Source organism: Columba livia, chromosome 1, assembly GCF_036013475.1.
Source record: "Columba livia isolate bColLiv1 breed racing homer chromosome 1, bColLiv1.pat.W.v2, whole genome shotgun sequence".
Taxonomy (NCBI): Eukaryota; Metazoa; Chordata; class Aves; order Columbiformes; family Columbidae; genus Columba; species Columba livia.
This window is the reverse complement of record NC_088602.1, coordinates 184,119,001-184,140,452: the sequence shown is the minus strand read 5'-3', so window position 1 is coordinate 184,140,452 and position 21,452 is coordinate 184,119,001. Positions and strand designations below refer to the sequence as shown.

Here is a 21,452-nt window from a genome sequence, read left to right as displayed (position 1 = left end):
GTTTGTTTTGAATTTACATGAACCCATAAAAATAAACTTTTGGGTTGGACAATTTATATTCATCAGAGATAACATACAGAGGTTAAAATGCTTTTTAAAAATGTTTTGGTTTGACTTTGTTTCCTGTTAGAATGAGCATTTCATTTTCGTGACTAGATATACAACGCATAGAAACTCTACATTTCACAGCTTATCACACTAGATACACTTCCTGTGAAGTATGTTAAAAACATGTACAGTCAACACACAATACAATAAATCTGCCAATGAAATCCTTATGCTCTTAGCAAAGTAAGTCTGAATGGCCATCTCTTCATTTTATTTCAAATTCAGTGCCTTCTACCTTTAGAAAACTCTATGTGTTGTACCAGCAGCATAAAAGGAACAACAAAACAACAGTTGACTGAGTAAATCAAAATGACAGTTCACAGTAATGAAACATTCTTCCTATAGGTATGTTGCTCCTTTTTTGATATACAAACAACTAATAATTGAGTAATTTAAGATACTGACTTTCCCTGTGCGTTCTGACTGACACGAGCCCCCATTCTGTAACATTAACCCCAATTCAAACTGGAGGATGAGGAAAAGGCAGCACATGTGGGAAATAACTGAACACATCACACATGCCTGACACAGCGACGACTGTGAACGATAATGCCAAATACAAAATGCTAAATTCTAATGGTAATGTAAAATTCTTATTAAGTGAATAATCAGAAGCACAAACATGGAGCCCAAGGCTCTTTCCATAGCCTCCACAAGAAAACTAACAACCCATTACAGAGCCTGTGAGCTAACATCTAGGGTGTTGTCTATGATCACTAAATTGATGGTTTTACTGGAAGCAGAGGAGGCACTTCTGTGATTCATAACAAAGATTTAGGATTTGATATTCTTTTGGTCTGGGAATCATGGTCAAATATTGTGTTACACCTAGATGCTTATCACTGAAATAAAGTTAAGTCCAGTTGTAAATTGGAGGGCCATGTTTGAACAATCCCACGGCCACTCTGACACTGAATCATTGTCCAGTTGCAGTATCTTCGTAAAATGGAATATCAGCTTCTCTGGTGGCTACCGGAAAAGAGAAAATAGAGATAATATTGTACTTGCTGATGATTCTTTCACTGTAGTGAAGACCATGGTATCAGCCTGAAGCTGTCACACCAACCAGAGTTGACACTGCTTTTCCAGTTCTTGCCTAACAGCACAAACAAGTGGGGATTTTAACTGCAAGGAGAATCAGGAATTGCAGCAGAGAAAAATGACAGCCAGCCTGGAGACAATGTAGGACCCCTGTAAGCTGTCATTAGAAATCAAAATGAGCAAAAAATAAGCTCAATTATTTGGAGAATTTTCTATATTAAAAATGTGTATATTCAACTTAATTGTTATCTATTATTCTCCTCTACTACCAAAAAAAGATTTTGTAAAAGATGTAAATAATTCTTCAATGTTAAGCAGTGGCCACCCTGCATAACTCCTGGGGATTGTTTACTTTGATATAGATGTCTGGCATGCCCTGGCAGGTCACTTAGCAGAGTCCAGACTGGGAAATTTCTTTCTATTCCTTTCTTCAACCAAATATTTAGCCTCTCCAGCCTAAAACAAAATAAAATGAAACAAAACAAAACAAACAAAAAACACAAACACAAAAACAAACCCCCCAAAAACCCCAAAAACAAAACAAAAACTCCCACCAAATTCTGTATTTTAACATTATTTTATAGGTTGACCGGATGAGATATTGTATCAGCCTTTGCTGCCCACGGTATAAAGCACACTAAGAAACATCCCTGAAGTTGAGTCAAATGACTCTCAATTTCTCTATGCTGATATAGCAGATAAAAGTGCAAGTGTCCACTGCTTGCTGTAGTCCTATCCAACCAGACAGACATTTCAACTAATAGATATACCTCCAGATACCATGCAACACAATGAAAGCAAAGCAAAGCAAAGCAAAGCAAAGCAAAGCAAAGCAAAGCAAAGCAAAGCAAAGCAAAGCAAAGCAAAGCAAAGCAAAGCAAAGCAAAGCAAAGCAAAGCAAAGCAAAGCAAAGAAAAGAAAAGAAAAGAAAAGAAAAGAAAAGAAAAGAAAAGAAAAGAAAAGAAAAGAAAAGAAAAGAAAAGAAAAGAAAAGAAAAGAAAAAAGAAAGCACAAAGTTAATGAGCTCATGCATGTTAAATCAAGGTTTGTACATCCATAACACCTGGTTTTGGAACCAAAACACCTGCTGATGTTAAACATTACTAGGAACCAAGGTTATTCTTCTTAAAAAAATATATGAGACAAAGATCTCATCAAATGTATTTCAAAATAATTCTACCAATAGAATAACATGCAGAAGCTGGATAATATGTCCAACATATCCAGAATCTTTTAGTGCTACATTAAAAAACATGATACATACACCAATTTGTTCACACATCCTCATTCCAAATAATCATTTTAAAACTCATGCTTGAAAGCAATTGCTGCAGAGTTTGCACACACACATTTTTGCACTGGAGTTATAAAAGCAGCCATTCTTCCTGATGAGGTCTTCAGTTCCTTCACATTTTTTCAGAACGATAAACACTCTTATCAAAGGAAGAGAGGGATGGATGTCTACAATAGGGAGATTTGATCAACAGAAAAATTATCACAATCTTTTATCCAAAATTGGCCTCCATGTGAGAGATGTAATTTCTAAGTTGCCCCCAAGGAGGAAGATCATACCCTAAGCCTTACACTTAAGGTGAGATCTTTTATTGTAACCTTCCCAAGCAGCTTTTCCTCTCCTGATCTCTCAGAGAGTGGAAACATAGATAGTGGTTTTAGGAAAAATGAAACCCTAAATATTTTTTAATTCCCACCACTTCTTAGTAAAACTTCTTTACTGTATTTGCCAGAACCAGAAGAAAATCAAAGGGGATACAGTTGTTCTCAGTGAGATCAAACATATGTAAGTTTTACACTGAATAATCAGTTTTAAAATGTGTTCCTGATATTTTAATTAGCAAAACTGTATACCCAGAAACATACAAAGTATCTTAACTACAACAAAAAAGCCTCAACTGCATATTGAAATAAATATTCAAGATTTTAAAGTGTCTTAATCCTTCATTTTTTATCTAGTCTCCTGTCCTGGGATGACACCCAGAGAGAACCAAATATCCACCTTCTAGGCAAGGCACCCAGCAATGAGGCAGCAGCCTCTAAAACACTCATCGGTCTTCAGAAAAAGAAAATAACTCATACTGCTGCTGTTTTAGGAAATCTCATTGTCAAGTTCTTACCTAAAAGTAGCCTCATACACCTTAGTCATGTGCAACTACTGGCACCTCAGTAAGCTGCTGGAAACATATTGAGTATCTGGACCAAGGAAACATATATGTACAATATACTGAACATAACAATCTACACTGACTTACAGATTAAGTTCTGGGGTGTAACATAAGCCACAAATACCATATTATGACCATCCAGTGCTACTGGACATGATACTGGTTGAGCCAACGTAGCATCTCCCAGGCAGGTAGTGTGCCAACAATCCCTGGGGCTGACTGTCTTGGGCTGCAGGGGTTTGCACTGCTAACTGCGTGTTGTCAGATTGTTCTCTTTTACCTCATGATAAGGAAGTCTGAAAATGTCTACTCAATTTCTGTAATTCCTTATTGTAATTTCATGAACATTTACTTCAAATTTAAAGAAAACACCTCTTTAATATTAGGGAGAACTACATTTTGCATACAACAACAAGTATATAAATCACTGGATTGAGTATAAAAACTAATTACAGAATTTCAAATGCATAATAGTCTGAGTGAGTATCTTCATTTCTGGCAGATAACCATGACCAACAAACACTTTGCAACCCATAAGCTATTAATTGTGTTGGTTAGAAAGAACCTCAAGTTTTCCTAAACATAAACTAATTATGACTATTGTTTCTACTATGACCCACTGATTTTGAGAACTGTAATATATTTATGCTGTGATTTGTTTTTGTAAAGCTTTTTACATTAAATAAATATTCTCTCAAGCCAAGTCTGTGTTCTGCAACTATGTTGTTCCTTGTCATGTTCTTTTAGCTCAGATTTACTTAACTTTCTACAACATTGCAATGCATCTTATTTCAGAACAGGACAGTCAATAATTTAGACTTTCATTTGGCCTATTTGCATAGTAGCATTTTATATAATATTAAATGTGGGCTATATCACACATTAAAATTAAAATTAGCCTTTATACCTAACACTGTATTTCACAGTTGTTTTCACCAACTTAATGGTAATGGTAATGATTGATATTTCAAAAGAATGGAACTAACTTTGAAAGTGGTGTTGAATTTTTTTTAAATGTCCCCCTCACTTCTACAGAAGGCAGCCACATTTTCTTTTTCTCCCTTTTATTGACCGTAGCTTATCTGAATGCAAATTGAAGATCCTTTTCCCATACAACGGGAGAGGAACTGCAGTCATGTATACGTAACCAGGAATCTCAAGATCTGGGCTTTGTTGCTTGCACACAGCTACAAACCCATGGAAGAGCCAGACAGCTGCTCCCAATGCAACCCAGGTACATCCTTTCCCTTTTGGAAGGTCCCTTTTGGATCACTTTCACATCATAACACATGCTGAGTATCTGATTGACTCTGTGGCATTACAAAGTTTCCAGGTATCTTGAAATTGCTTGAGGACCCAACTATTTCCCTTGAGCTTATTCAGATTAATCTCATCTTTCCACCACAACTGATATAGTGACATTTTCCCAGGCTACTCCCTACATCCCAACATTCTGGTATTTAGAAGCTATGAAAATGAGGAATTTACGTTTGTACAGAAGGATTTTTCTTTCATTAATTTGTTCACTTGATTTTTCATCCAAAATGTTTGGCATCCACAACACCTTGCAACACAGAGTTCCAAAGCTTGGTTATATATTGCTTGAAGACCTAAATCATGCTTTTAGCTTAATTTAATCTCTTTTACTCCTTAAAACTGCAAGAGAACAATTAGATCCTGTGAACTCTCAGCACTTGTAACTGTAGCTAAAAGGCAACCGGAAAACACAGCCAGAAAACACCAAGATGGACTAGAAGAATAGGAGGGATAATAAAAGAGATGGGGTACCTTGGGACCTGCACGATCATATCTCCTTCTCCTTTACCCACTACTATTCAAAACTCGAGCCAATGAATTTTGGTATTCCCTGAAAAGTGTAAATAATGTATACCTATACCTTATGCTCGCACAGTTGGGCATGAAATACACTCAAAGATGTATGAGTATAAACTTGCTGCCTGCTGTTCAGCCCCATTCCAATGGGTATGTCAATGATGCACATCTCTGTGTGTCTCTGCAGTTCTTTTTCCCTCCTTGCACTCTGTTAGCATTGCCAGAATGCTCTCTGGAGATGTCATTCACATTGTAATTTTGTACAATTATTAATACAAGAAGACCAAAATGTACAACAAAAAGCTTTTGTAACTACAATAGTAAGAATAATAAAGTATTAAAAGTACGAAAAATAGAAGTTTCATCCTAACAACGAGATCAATATTGAGGATGGAGTCTAATGCATTTTAAGATTAAAAAATAAAGGTTTTTTGATCGTGGACAGCTAGTCAAGTCAAGTGCCTAGACCGATACCTGTCAAAAACAACAGTTCCTCTTTGTTTCTTCTCTAGGAGACAAAACACACTAATTATGATTCTATAAAGGATACCCTTCTTATGTAAATCACATTTAAAATTAATGATTAATAATAACACTAAGAAAGTTCATATGTAATGACGTGAAAATGAAAATCAAAAGATTCAATAAATAGGACAAAATCCAACAAATATTTCATATTGACAGTCCAAGCACTGTAAAAACAACTGGCAGGATTTACTATTTCAATTTATCTTGACAACGTCACCGAAACCTAAGAGGGTTAGGAAATCATTCTTAACACCTATTTATACAAGATCATCTCTGGATGTATTTTAGGACATTATTAATTACAAAGACTAAGTCTGATACAATAGCACTTACGTTTGTTAACTACTAACAATCTAAAGAATCATACACAAAGTTGTAATTATTTGTTTCTAGAGGTATGGCTGGAGAATTACAATATAAACTGTACTATCCCAGCCAAATTATGATGATTAAATACTCCCTCAAAGAACTCTACACAAGTATTCCCACCCAAAACAAACGTTTTCCCAGACTAAACTATTTTGCAAGATGCTAAATTAGTGTGACTTTTCTTAATGTGGAAAAACACCCCTCTCTTAATCCTGGCTTTGAGACTTGTTGGGTCATATTATATTCCAGGCCCTAAAATGGTTGCAATAATAATGATCTCATAAGTGGACTGTTAGACTAATTGACTTTATTTTCAGGTACCATGAGACAATCACCTCAACACTATAAATGCTCTAAGAAATTATGGAAGTGCTTATTTTTGGAAGGAAAAAAAACTTTAAATATTTGGTTTAAAAAAAAAATCTGCCTCATTTCAGCATATTTATTGCAGAGAAAAGCAAATTAATTTTAGAGCTAATGCCTTCCAATTAAAAACGTCCATATTTATTAATTCAGTGGTATTTCTTCTGTGTCTTACTGATAATTACGAAGTCAATTCAGTTTTGTACCTAACAGCTTGAAAAAATCCAGACTATACAACATGATGTGAAAGCTACAGCTACTTAGACTATTCTCATAGAAATTACTATCTTTTTTTTGTAATCTAACAAATGAGAATTAAAGTATCCAAAATGGCCATATACTGAAAGTGAATTTAAATAGATGAGATTTTGTGAATTTAGGATGTCATCTGTATTTTACTAAATGCCAGTTATTATCTAGTCTTCAACATTTTCTGTTCATGAAACAGGCCATATATATACAGAAAATAAAGTTGACTTCTGAAAAAATAATCAGTTGTCATGTCCTTTAAGGCTTTCGTGTATACACTATAATTTTGGGATGGTATTAAAATCCTTTTAAAATTAATCTGTTGATTTCGTGTAATGTTCTTATTGAAAACTCAGTATACTATTCCATTCCCTAAAATTTTTCTATTGGTTACAATGACTCTCTACTTTTCTTTTTAAGCAAAACCTAAAAACCCACAACACCACAGGACTAGAGGAGACTTTATGAGTCTTCAATATTTTTATTACTGCAATCCATGTCATGAAAGTCTCCTTCAAAGTGAAAAGCTTTCTTTCCCATAGTTCATTTGTGCTTTGCTTAGCTACTTGTTCCCATGTTTAAAGCTGCACTTAGAAAGTATAAAAGATGCCTCTTCCATCCCAAAGTTTGATTTTTGACCCAAACTGCATAGAGCAATCACAACCTTTCAGCCTATGCATTTAGTCTGAATGAAATCTTCTTGGACTTGCATATCATTAAAATGTATATAGAATTTACACAAACTAACTGCAGGTTTATAGCAAATGTGCTGAGTTACCAGCCATGGACAAAACGGTGAGATACCTTCACTTCATGGCAATTCAGGGCATCAGTACTAGAACTCTGAATATTTCAACATAACCCACGCAGAGCACGTATTTCTAATATACTAACAAGGCACTAGAAATCAGATGGATTGCACATCTCCTACTATTCCAGATGAGGTCTCAAATATAACTTTTAAAAATGGCATTAATATTTTCCAGTTTTTTATAGGAAACAACTTTTTAAATTCCTGTAAGATTTCACATTCTTTTTTGTCACCTATATCATATCACTGGTCCTTCACAGTCATACAAAACCCACATACTGAGCTTCGTTCTTTCGTTTTAAGTGATGGACATAAGCTTAAGGAAGAGATGCTTCTAAGTTCTTGAACACATGACCTTATACTTTGCTGTACTTTCAAAAATTTATTAGAATTTACTTTCTAAATTACATTCTTGAAAGATATCTATTAATATTTTGTAGAACAGCCCAGCCCTTTTGTGCATCCTATCCTTGTATTTTCTTTTCCATGGGTGAAATACATGACCCTTTATGTTATGGAAGGCTTGAAGTTAGGGTTATTTTTCTTCCTTATGCAGAATACGGATTCAACCCTTTCTAATCAAGTGATTTTTTTGAATATGCAAACATTGATCACCATTTGTCCCTGGATTTGCATTATTATTTCCACTTCAGATACTATGCCCCCAAACTGAGGTTTTCCATGGTATCCTAAACTGGTCTTGAAACAGACACAAACACTGTTTTGTGTATGAATTCACACTATACCGTATCTTGTATTGGGAGATATTTTTCTTTAGTGTGGTAATTTGATTATTCTTAAGAATGAAACCCGTAGCTATCTGTGAACTAAATTATAGCTGCATCAATCTGGAAATTACTTGTTCTATGAGTACAGTGTTGATTTGGGTATTTTTTCTGATATGTTGGGTTATTGTATTAGTTTTCCTCAATACCGTGTAGGCTGTCCTTTCTATCCGACTGAAAGCATATTTCTTCAATAAATGAATTTACTGTGAACACTTAGAGGAAAATCTCATTCTTCATTTATGCTGCAGGTTCTCAGTAAGATCCTTGAAACATATTGATGTTGTTGGCACACCATACAGTTTCCTTTGTACATATTATTATTGCACAATTGCTTTTCAAAGCTTCATATAATCAAGTAGTAAAGCACTGAAATAATGTTTAGTAAATTTTTCACCATTAATTCTACTTCATAACACCCTCATCTGTCTGTCTCAAGAAAATTGTATTAGAAGCATAAGAAGGCATAAAAAGACCTAAAACATCAAAGTGGCAATTGCTGGACAACCCCCTTCCCCAACAGCATGGGCTGATATGCTTTTCCACTCCACTGTGTGATTGCTTTTTCAGCAGCTCACATGCTCACATGCTTTTTTTTTTCTGTAGCATTACATCGTAATATGTTTGTCCAGATAATTTGAACAGTTTTCAGTTCAACTTTACATGTATACAGTCCAAGTGAAGCTAAACTAAAATTAACACCTATGTTGATCTTGGCATACATTCAGATTCCCGATTAGTCTGCTCCTCATACCCCTAGTAAAGTCCCCCTGCTTGTTAAAGCAATGGGACAGCTAACACTCAAACTACAAAATAATGTCTAATGATTAGACAAATTTGATACAAGTACTGAATTCACCAAGTAAAATTAATCTGCAAAAAAAAAGTATGAGAAGTAATCTGCCCAAAGAATGTCTTGAATGGCCCTGGAGGGAGACTGGATTTTCAAGTGGAAAGGTGCATTTGTTCCTATTGACCGAAGATTCTTCATTATTTAGTCAGAGAACTTTAGTTTCGTTAGAAAATTTCCTTGAATTTTATAATTGCCTAATGAAACTAAAAACCTTCTGAAAAGAAAGAAACTTTCCTTAAGAGCAAACTATCCAGATTTTTAAAAATGTACACCCACTCAGAGCATTCACAGAATATTTTGTTCAGTTGCTTTTTCTGCTTTGGTAATTTCTAAATCAATGTACACTAATGTGTTTTTCAAATTCAAGAGTACCAGGAGAGCCTTGCTTGAGTGGTGCGATCCTAAACTGGCATAATTAGGGCCCTGTCTGGGAGCAGACCCTTTAATAGAGCTGCACACTGAGTGGGGAACCATTCACACATCCCCTCTCAGCTCTTCACAAGCTTTCCTGGGCAATGAGCCAGCTGGTACGAGAATCAGCCTGATCCAACCTGTTGCAAGAGCCTGGAGAAGTGGCTCAAGGAAACCTACACCTCGCAGCACCGCAGAAGAACCGCTCATGCAGCCCGAAGAGGAGCCATCATGAAGGTGCACATCCGCTACGCTGGGAGGGCTTGCAGGGAGACAAAGTCTTCCAGCTGCTCGAGCAAGGCAAAGAAACTCCTCTGTAGCGCTTGGAGACTCCTGCAGTCCAGAATATAAAAAAGTCCATCCATCCCATGCATGGCGATATTTCCTGGTATGAGATAGGGTGCATGTTCTACCATGAACGAGAAAGATGGGTCTGCTATGCACAAGCTGCTGTCAGAACACCCAGGTGCTCCCTCAGAAGGTTTGACTTTCTGATCTGAGTGAAGAACTGGAGTGTGTGTTCTCCCCTCTCCTAACAATCTGCCAGAAGTTCTAGAATCAACATGAGAGAAAGGGGGAAAGAAAGAGGTGATAGTGATGTAGGTGACAAATGAAAATCACAGTAATGGAGTGACATGTCAGATTGCTGCACAGACATACGTTTAACATTAAAATGCCTCCTGAAATCCCTGATCACATAGTAATCCTAATTAGCATTCTGCATATTCAATACCTGCAAACAGAACTTGCATAAAACCCTTTTCCTCTGCCTCCAAAATATTTTATAATATTGCAAAAATATTTTCAGGATGAAGATGTGATCTCTGCACCAGCTAGTGCTTTTGTCCTCTCAGACACAGATGAAGCCATTACGTGATAACTTCCGTTAGAAGGGTGCTAGTAAACTTTTTTCCATGTTACAAGGATCATACATAAGGTTAGCTGTGATATTTTATGTACCTAAAAATGACAACTACCTGCTTTATCAATAAGAAATAATATCTCAAGGTGACAGATATTTACTTTAAATTTAAAAGGAAACCACAGTAACTAGTGCCACTATCTTTTATAATACTGAAGTTTTCAAGAGTAAAAAGTGATTTAAAGAAAATCTATTATTGAAAGATTTTACAGCAAAATGGCACACAATGCAAAATCTGGCGTTTCGCAAGTAAAAGAGGTTGTCAAAGACAGGACATAAGCCTTTGGAGCACACTTGTATCTATACACATAGGGACTTTCCAGCAAGTTAGTCATACAGACACTTCCACTGTAAGTCAATGAAGTATGTCCAGCTTTTTTTCTTTATTACTCTATTTATCCCTCTACCTTACATGGAACTCCTGTTTTCTACACCATGAATGCTTGAACACAGCTATTTTTCACCTCCCTCCCCCCCACACCTTGCCTAAATATAACTCCTTGCCTTCTCTCCATCTCTTGGGGTTATCCTTGTCTTTAGAGTGGGCATCACTGATGCAAATTTCTGCACCTCAGAGGATAACAGTATATTCCTCCTAACAGACTTACAAGAGAAAATGTGACTTACAATTTTCCAGCAGCTATCTTCCAAATTTAATTTACCCCAAGCCTCAATGTTTGCTTATATGTAGGCCACACATTTCCTCTAGAATGATACTCGAGAGGGAAAAAGACTGTTTATCACTACCCTCTTACACTACATATTAGGCGTTTGCATTTCTTAAATCAGTGCTTTCTAGCATGTACAAAATCTTACCACTTCCTATGCTTAGCAGCATGCATTACATAAATAAAAATATGTAGCATACAGGTTTTGAAAGACAGTTTCAGACCAGTTAGATTTGTTTCTATTTTTGTTGAACGCAATGCAAAGAAAACACTGTTACACCCGTAACATTTTTTTTGCTGTTTTTAAACTGCGAATTTTTTTACTGACATTATGCATGCACAGTTGCACTCAGTGTGCATTAAAAGCAGTGGGTTTTCTTCTTTCTCCCTACATTCCCAATTTCTTATCTCTCAACAGCTCCTTATGTATGTTTTAAAAAAAGTAACTAAAAGTTACAATATTAATGATATGTTTGCTTATTTATTATGTGCAATTAATTTTAAATTCAGACCATAAGAAGATCCAAAGGGAGATGACCAAACTAGGAGAGAGCAAGGCAAGGATAGTAGGCTGAAAGAGATTATGAATATCCTTTCATGCTGAATTTTCATGTTAATTTTTTGCATTTTGCATGTCTTTAAAAATGTGGTTCTTCTGATACTATTCACTAATGCAATAAACATTAAGTAATTAAACTTAAATGTATACTTACTTTTCCCAAATTTTATCAAATGATTACACTTCAGTGAAGTGCTCATGCTAAATAAACAAATCTTACCTTAACAACTCAACACTTCATGCAGCATGATATTTATACAACAGTCTTGGTACACACTGAGCTTAACCCTTTGATTCCAGGAGTCATGATTTCCTGACACGCCATCCTAATACAGAATGCATTAGTACTGATGTTGAGACAACAATCTCCTAGCCTGAAGGAAAAACTAACTAACCAATTCATTGCAGATATATTAACTTAGGGAATTGAAGATAATTATCTATTTATTCTAATCGAGATGAAGTTCAAAGTCTGACTTTATGAAAATAAACTACTTCATTAGAGACATTACAGAGACTAGAAGTAGCAAGGCTTTTCATAGTGCTCAGAGCGAACAAATAAAATTACAACTAGCTGTCCAAATCACTATGCTACACAGCCTGCAACAGTATGTGTATCGTGGACAGATTAGATTTGTCTACCTGGAAAGGAAATAATCACAGTTCTGTACAGGAACACCCACCAGTGGCAGCAAATTGACAGCATTTACCTCTGGCTTATGCCTGTGCTCTGCACAGTTGTTGAAGAACCACAAGTCTTGCTCATGACTGTAAGAGTAACAAGAACAATAAAGCTGCCAGTTTTAAAACTCAGGGTAGATGACAGGTTCTAAGCGCCAAAATGACATTTTTCCTGTTATGCGTAATGTGGAAATGTGGTGATAGGGAGTGGAATCCATGAATGCGATCAGCTTGCTTCACCATGGGCTACCACAATCACAGCTTCTCCAGAAAAGAAACAGCTTCTGAAACAAAAACCAGTACTACAGAAAGCTTAACTTTACTACTGCAAACATCCTGGAAAACAGGATACACGATAAGAAAGTAAATGCTGTTACCTCATCATATGCAGGTTATCCTTAACTCTAACCAGAAACCTCCCTTAACTATTCAGCAACATGTCATTAATCAATGTATGTACTGATTGGATCCATTCAATTGATGCATCAGTGTAATGAGTGACATATATAAACATGTTTCCAATACATTTATTTGGATATCTATACATGAAAGTAAAATCACTACTACAGTTGGTACTCAAGCTTGTCAAATGGGATGCTCTTCTCCTTCTGTTTTGCATAAGACATACTAATGGTTATGCCATCTGCAGTCTGAAACCCAGAAAAATGTAAACCAGAAAGTAATAGTGGGTCAAGATAAACATCTACGTAAACCTGGTAATTTTTGTAGGAATTCTGCTAACTCACAATCTAAATATAAATCTCTTGTCCCTGAAAATATGGGATAACAAATAGATTAGGGTAACTTTTGCATTAAAAGCTAAAATAAAAACATCTGTCAACTCAACATCCTTCTTTTACAATAGATCACGCAGCTAGCGGTAAATTTAAAGAGGCTTTTCATGAGAAGGATACAAACAACACCCGATTTCAAGGAAAATCCCAATGGTTCTCTACAAACATGCCCTCTGCAAAGCACAGTAGAACTTGACAACTTACCCAACACCCTGATTTTGCAAAGTTGAGGACACAAATCTGAAGGTTTCTTCAATAAGCTTTCAACTTGCTGATTAGCTAGTAGATGCTGTAAGTCACTGAAATACTAGATGCCATTATGGAATAACAGAGAGAACATATATAAAATCACCATACGCTACTTTCTCCCAAATATCCACCAAATACAAAAAGATGGTCACTAAAATGAATATAATTTTTTTCCTTCTTTGGCACACGGAACAATAGAATAGTTTACATTAAAATATGGAACACATGAGAGATGCAATGGAAAGGCTTACCTAACACATTTGCCTGCAGATGTGTGAGCTAGTATTAAAAGTTTTATTAGGTTTTTACTGTATTTATAAATCAGTTCTACCATATCTACAGTTGCCAGATTAGTAAATTGCTCTGAAATCAGAGGAAATTAGAAATACACTAATACTGAAGTATTTAAAAAATATTAGGGAAAGTCTGTTTCCTTGAGCACAAACACAGGCACAAGTATTTTTGTTTCATAAACCTCAAATTGCTTATACATATTTAGGAAATCCTACTGCTAGGAGATTTTGGCTAAATTTACCATTAAATTTGGCTTAATAATGTAATAATATTGTACAACTTTATGACCTATATTACAATATTTGGTCAAACAGGCATCACGATGCTCAAATTGTGAATTTCCACTACATAATGAACAATGAACAGCTCTGTAGTTACAGTAAATGGCAGAAATAGAAAAGCTCCAAAAAGCTCCAAGGACTCATTTTCAAAACCTTTATACATCTTTTTCACTAAAGAAGAATATTAAAATGGAGTTTGTGCTAATACCTGAATTGACACGGTATGTGATATATAAACCAAAGTCTGGGAGCAAATTCCATTTTCCTCTCATTTAAAAAATGAACCAAATGAAGTGTCCAAGGCTAATAAGAGGCACTGTGTATATAGTGATCATGGAAGGAAAAGCTGGAAACATGAGCAGTAATCTTGGCTTTAGGGAGCATTCAGCAATTCAGAAAAGAAAATTATTTGCTTTATTTTCTTCTTCCTGTCTTGCAAGTCTGACTCTTCCTGGCAAACATGTAATACAGGACATCTACAATACACGATCCCATGGCATTTAAAAGGCATCAGGCCAGGGTTAGTGCTTTGGGAGCAGGAAAGCACAAGACTCTGTCTTCTCATCTCATCACCCTTTGGGTTACGTCTCTGACTGGTTTTGTGTCAAACATGACAAATAGTGCAGCCCCACATCTCTTCAGCCTTGAACGTTTACGAATGGGTGGAGAACATGAACAGAGTAGAAGTCAGTAGCTCCTGAACTGCTCTAGTCTGCAAATTGGAGGATTAAATTAAGCTAACTGGGAAATGTATACTGGGAAAATATCACTATTTTTGCCTGTTTCCCTTAGCATCTGGTGGTGGCCAGTTTACAGACAGGACATGGGGCTAGCTGGACCTTGTACACTCCTTGTACAGTCCACGTTGTCTTTCAGAATGAGGAGCTGGCAGAACAAGCTACTTTCACAGTAGCGATTCAACACTTCAAGATCAGCAATTACACTTCTAAAAATTATAAAAACTACGTAGTTCATAAGCTGCTGCCTTTACAACTACTCTTCTTGTGTACCTTCAGCCTAGAAAATGTTTTACACAAAGGAAAGTCAAGGGCAAAGAGTGGAAAGTTGGGAAGGTCCCAGGCCTCTGGACTGTACTACAACTACAGCATGGCAGGATGCCAACCTGACATGTTTTCTTTTTTTTTTAACATTTTCTTTACTCATTTCCCTAAGTTCTTGCTTGGTTCTGAGCAAATAAATACAACTTTAAAAGTATATTTGAAGAGAGCTGCTGTAGAATGCGGAACTGTTTGTTGTCTCCAACATTGCTCTGCGAAGTTTCACAAAGAAAAGGGGTCAATGTGAATTACATACAAAAATTGCACAAGTGATCACATTTCACAACATTTCACTGGGGGAGAAAAAGATAAATTCTGGTGCCTGGCGTTGTCCATTATGCACAACACAAACTAAAAATGCGACAGAAATGCACTATTCCCTCAGAAAACAAGGGAAGTCCCAAGAGGATAAAGACTCACCCAGAAAAATAGATGTGACGAAGAGAATGGTAAGAGTTACCATGTTTTATTTCCTGAACAAAATAGAATTGTCTCTCATGTACATCTTTTGTCTGCAACAGACTATAATTCAGCAGTTACACACTCATACTTGGTCTATATACAATGAGAGAAACAGTTCTGTCAGCAGAATGCAATTTCATATAGAACTCTGAATTACAGCGTTAAATGAACTAAAACCTCAAAAAAAAACTTAGATAATTTTTTCAAGAATAAAACGCTATATAAATTTTTTACTAATAATGCATGTAAAATAATTATTCAATATCAGAACTCCCATTCACCTGAACACAACCTGAAGCCCAGCAGCATGAAACTCCATGACATACGTTTCTCTAAAATGGCAGAAGCAGCTCTTTCATCATTTCATGCAGTTGTGTTGGCAGTTTCTGAACACTTCTCTGTTACTTACATACAGCACTGGTGAGTTACTTAGCTAATTTTTTTCTATATACTGTTTTTCTCTTAGCCTTAACACAGCCATTTTTACAATTTAATCCATCTATGTATAAAAACCACATACCAATTTTGCAACATGTCTATAAAGAATGAATTTATACCACAGCTACTGAACTCACGTCTTAGACCTTTTAAGCATCTACAGCCACAAAAAGCTTTTGTAACTTACAGAGAATTTTCTCTCTCAATGAAGTCACCAGCATGCAAACCTGTAATCTCTCGTATGAGCACATGCACATACACAGCATTAGGGCACACGCATCCACACGCTTCACACCTCGTGTGTGAGCAAACACCCTGCTCTTCCCTGAGAGCAGGGCCCCAAAATCAAGGACACTTTACTAACCTGCAGCGGTCTCTGTTTATCACTGCCCTTAGGAGATTTCAGTCCACTTGTCTGTTGCTGTAAGAGCAGCTGCCTTGCTGCCTGGAGTGCCTAAAAGCGAAAAAAAAAAGAAAATAATTTCCACCAGTTCCTAGAAAGAGATGAGTTACTCATTGCTAATGTTAGGTAAAATCCAATCGAACAAGTGCAATCTCCTCCTGTTTGATTTGTGTTTGCTGGATTTCAGACTTCAGTCTGGTTTTTACTTAAAAGGTAACAAAAAAAAAATCATCTGAAAGTGCATTCACTAGAATTCATGGATGTACATGAAATCCTGCAGGAAATAAAGTTAATTTGTTTAAAGTGCTTGAAGAAGAGAAATCATAAACTGCATCAATAGCCTCATTTCCACAAGGAACTTGTCTTTGAGTGTTCAACTAAAATGCCCACTCCCTTGCAAATTATCATTCAATTTGCATTTTCATATTACAATTTTGAAGCAAAAGCAAGTAGACTTCAAGTGTTACCGGAAGCTGTAATTAAATTTGACAAATCAACATCAGATTATCTTGAAAGTGAATTAATAAGAATATTCATTGAAGATTAAAAACACTTTTTGTACTTACAATTCAAGGAGAAACCTCTCCTTTGACAAAATAAAGTGCAGTTTTAATCCCAAATAAAAATGAATGGTTTTCATTTGCATTCTTAGGAAAATCAGAGAACAAAGAAATTACTACTCAACCAACCAGATCAGGCTCTGAGATGACAGTATCCCAATCAAAATAGAAAATGTTTTCATTTATTTTATGTTTTCATTCCAACTCAGCAAAATACAGTTAAACATAGGAAATGTAAGCAAACAGTCCACTTATCCAAAGATGGTTAATCTGATTATTTTTCCCTATGAAATTATTTCTAAATTGCCAAGTATTATAAAGTGGTATTTTTAGGAAATGAAAAAACCCATAAATCGAAACATTTCCACCGAAGCTACCTGGAGAACTCTTCCCCCCCCTTAAAAAAATCAGTTCAGTAAACAGTGGTTACAGCTTTAAAATACATCACACTGCTATCTATGTTATTAAAACATACTGTAACTGGAATATATTGCAATAAACGCCGTTTGATCAACGTTCCTTAAAATAATAAAGATTCTCAACTGATAAAGAAAGGTACAGTTTTGATTAGACTCAAATGAGCTGGTTTTTAAGATAGTTTCCAGTATCCATGACAACAGTTGCTTTGACAAGATGTGCATATGGCATTACACTGCCAGCTGGTGTGAACAATGTTTGAACTACTGCATTGAGATGCTGAGCAAACAGAAAAAGTTGCCACGTCTTAACCCTCAGGGAAGGCAGTCATCCCCTGATCAATTATGAAAAGACAGAGAGAGGGCTGCTACAGTCTGGCTCCAAGCAAGTTCTCTGAGAAGGCAGGCAGACACAGAAAACCAAAGTAAACAAACTGAATGCACTAGCACCATCTCCTAACAACATTGATTCGTCTCCCCATAGAAGGCTCTGGTACAAAGTTTGCAGAGCAGACTTTTAACATTTGGAGACATTCCCACAACAATCCCTGTATTGTTTCATCAAATTCTCAAGTAATTACAGGTCAGCTTTACAAGGCTACACATTCCTCTGAACCTAAGCAACAAGACACACAGAACGAGCTTCTCTCCGCCAAAAATAAATAAAAGTTAACATATTTCAAAGTGCACTTGAAATATTTTGTTACCAAGGAACCACTGGATGCCCTGTTTCCTATGTGAACAGCATAATCTCTTCTGCACTCACAGCTCTTGAGCAGATCCTAAAGGACAATCCTGCTCTGTCTGAGATCAGAGCTAAATATATCTGTTGATTTCAAGGGTACCAGGATTTGGTCCCAACATCTTGCAGTGGTTTAAGCACAAAACATGGATTAAATTCATCAACAGAAGATCTGTGGTGAATTTATAAGCCTTCCCAATCTTTGCAGCTCTGCAAAAGGCAAACTTGTATGGAAGCAAGAGAACTATTTCACTCCCAAATTCATGGGAGACTGTAGAGGAAAACCAACCTCGTCGCTCAGGGTGATACTCTTACAAGAAGGAGAGAAGAGACCTTGAGTTAAAGAAAATGGGAAAAAATGCAAAGACAATGTTTTTTTATTTGTGGTGGCTGCAGAAAATTAATTTTACAGCCTTAACCTGGGAAAGAAATTGCAATGATACAATGCTGATGTATACTTCCAAACAGCTAGAACACTCTGCAAGTTGTTTCAAGTGTCCCAGTCTTCCTCAGCAGCAAAGTCATCTCACGTCAATACAATAAAACAAGCATGCAAGCATCTGATAAATTTACATCTACATTTACATGTACATTTACAGTACTTGAAAATTAGAGAATTATAGTATGTTGCAGCTTCAATTTAAGACACACAGTATAGTATCAAATTGTGGCTAGCACACTCCTGTGGAATCAGCCTAAGAAAGCATGACTGCCTAATGCTAACTACAAAAAGAGTCACACTTTATAAGAAAGCAAGGCAGCACAACAGGATATGTTTGCATAAAAGGCTCTGCTACTTAAACTATTTTGATTCAGATGTGCTGGTTGGGATATCTTTAAAGAAGTAAAGGCTCATCTTCTAATACAGAATGTCTTATAAATGATGACTACCTGAATACTTCAGTGATCTTATTGTGGCAGTTTACATTATTGTAAACACAGGAGATAGAAGAAGAACAGAAAACAATTTCAAGAGATCAGAGATGATTCGAAACTCATAAGGAAAAATCACTGTCAGCTTTTGTTCTTATAGCATATGTCATATGGTGCTTTTTCCTCCCAGTGTGCTGCTTAACTTTAGATTCTGCTACTCAGTAAACAACCTCCCAGAAACACCCTGTTAATTTCAAAAGATTATTACTGACATTATTCATAAGCGAAGATTATGAGACTATAAAACATTCACTTCTAGCAATTCATTTGCTGCTATTAAATCTTTGCAAAACAAATTGACAACTTGAAAGTGTCTTTCAAAATTCATAGTTTAACACATGCACTTCAAGTAACCATCCATCCCACATAACATTTATAAATTTCTGTGAACTAATTTGATAATAACTCGCAGTCTAAAAGCAGTTCAGTGAAGAGAAACTAACAGATGTTTATAAATCTGGCAGATCAAAATTATGTTGAGTCCTACCTCAAGTTAACAGCAGCACAAATGGATTCTTAGGCAGACAAAATCGTATCCAGTTTCGAATAACATTTGTTTCAAATTTAGTAGGCACTTTTCCTTAATTAAGTTATCTAAATTAGTAAAACTACACAAAAAAGTCAATGTAGACAAAAGCAATAAAAAGAACTGAGGATTAGAAATTATTTTAATAATGCAAATGAAAACCATTATAATGCTTTAAGTAATGGCTGTATAAGCAGGAAATTTGGGCATATGGTTTCCAGAACTCACTGTGTCTTCTAGTAAAATATTTATTGGGAACACTACTTCTTAATATTTACTGCACAGCTTTGGCATAGCTAAAACATAAGCAGAACAAAAATGAAATTAATTGCATATAAGTCACCCTATTAAAGTTGATAAATTGTGGTAGATTTCGCAATTTGTTGGCGCTAATGCTACGAGATAGAACTTGCTTTTATTTTATATTCCAAACCCTTGTATTTAATTTAAGCAAGCCTTAAAATAATTTTTAAAATTTTATCCTTTTAACAAAGTGAAAGCTGCAACTAAAAGATGGTAAACTTATTACTTTGCCTTTTACAAAGTAAATATATGTGTATTTTTAGGAAACAGATGTCACTCATATCTTTCCTTTAAAAACAGGAATGTTTAACCTATCAGCCTGTTGCATTTGAGACGTTAAAATGAAAAATGACATCTACGCCCATTAATATCGTCAATGTATAAACAGCACAGCGTGACACATTCTTGAGAGCTGAAGGCTACAAAATCTCTCTGAAACATAAATAACAAAGCACTCAGAAGCATATTTGATGTTGATATTCATCTCTGAGAAAAACACTGCTGCCTGGGCTTCTTATGAAAATAGATGCAGCCCAAATGGATCTCCTGTAATTGGTTTCAGATAGCGAGGTCAAAAGAAATATGATACAAGAAACTATTATGTGGAACAGACGAAACAAGAATGTTTATATAGGCACTCCCTGTTTATACTGACAAGAGGTGTATACTTTGCAGATAACCAGAACTAAAAAACTTGCCAGAAGACAACCAGATTCTTTCCTTTTTCTAATTCCAAATCCCTATTTTATGTTTTCAAATGACTGCATGCTGTAACATTCCTGCTGAACCTGAAAGAAGTTTCTGAACATAAAATAAGTTTCCAAATGGCTGAATATGTCAAACGAGAGTCATCTCGCTGGTAGCACTATGCAACCGAAACATATCAACATGCTAAGCTGGATTTAAGGCCAAAGACTCCTCTGCACTGGTTGAATAACAAGTTAACCAAATGATTACATCGCCACATTTATTATAAAAAATACTTCAGGAAAACCTTTGACCCTTTATACCCTGCCGTGGGCCCATTCTCCAGCTGGTTCCAAACAAGAAGCCCAGAATTACCCATAGAGATCCTGGAAAGATGGTGACAGAAAGACAACGCCGTCCAATGCTCCCTAACATCACTCGGGTGCTGCTGCTCAATTTTTGTCTCTTGCTGACTGTATTTTCCACGAAAGTTTCCTAATGAATATCACAGCCAGTCAGCACAGCAGCTTATAGTCTTTCCAAATGGAGTAGCAAAGCATTTAGCACTATTCAAAGAATCTTGAATTTAAGATGATCCAGCTCCATTCCAACAGCAGTCTCTCCAGGAGACTTGACAAGAAAAGCAAACTCCCATGTACCCCGAGACAGCCTCATTTTCCTTAGTGAACACCCCTTTTTCTCTAAGCTACACAAAGAAGATAAAACCTGTTGTTTCAGGACAAATGTGCCACACTGGAAAGCCCATGAAGTCACGGAAATCCTGCACGTAACTAAAATTCAAGCCACATGAACAACCTGATTTCACCTAGGAGCAGTAGACTGAACAATTATTACAAGGTTTTCTTGCAGATGTAGGAACAGAGGACCAGATAGCTAAGGCTGTTGGTATCCACCTCAAGGAATATATTATCTAAGAAATCTAGA

At 36.0% G+C, this 21,452-nt stretch overlaps 1 protein-coding gene across 31 annotated transcripts in view; it reads right to left on the bottom strand.

Moving 5' to 3' along the window:
• FOXP2 (forkhead box P2) overlaps window positions 1–21,452 on the bottom strand; it is a 422,851-nt gene that overhangs the window by 110,970 nt on the left and 290,429 nt on the right. For all 31 annotated transcript variants that reach the window (XM_065048743.1, XM_065048749.1, XM_065048750.1 and 28 more), the window contains one exon: window positions 16,302–16,391. In XM_065048743.1, the coding sequence (XP_064904815.1) occupies window positions 16,302–16,391 (90 nt within the window). The remainder of the gene's footprint in view (window positions 1–16,301; window positions 16,392–21,452) is intronic.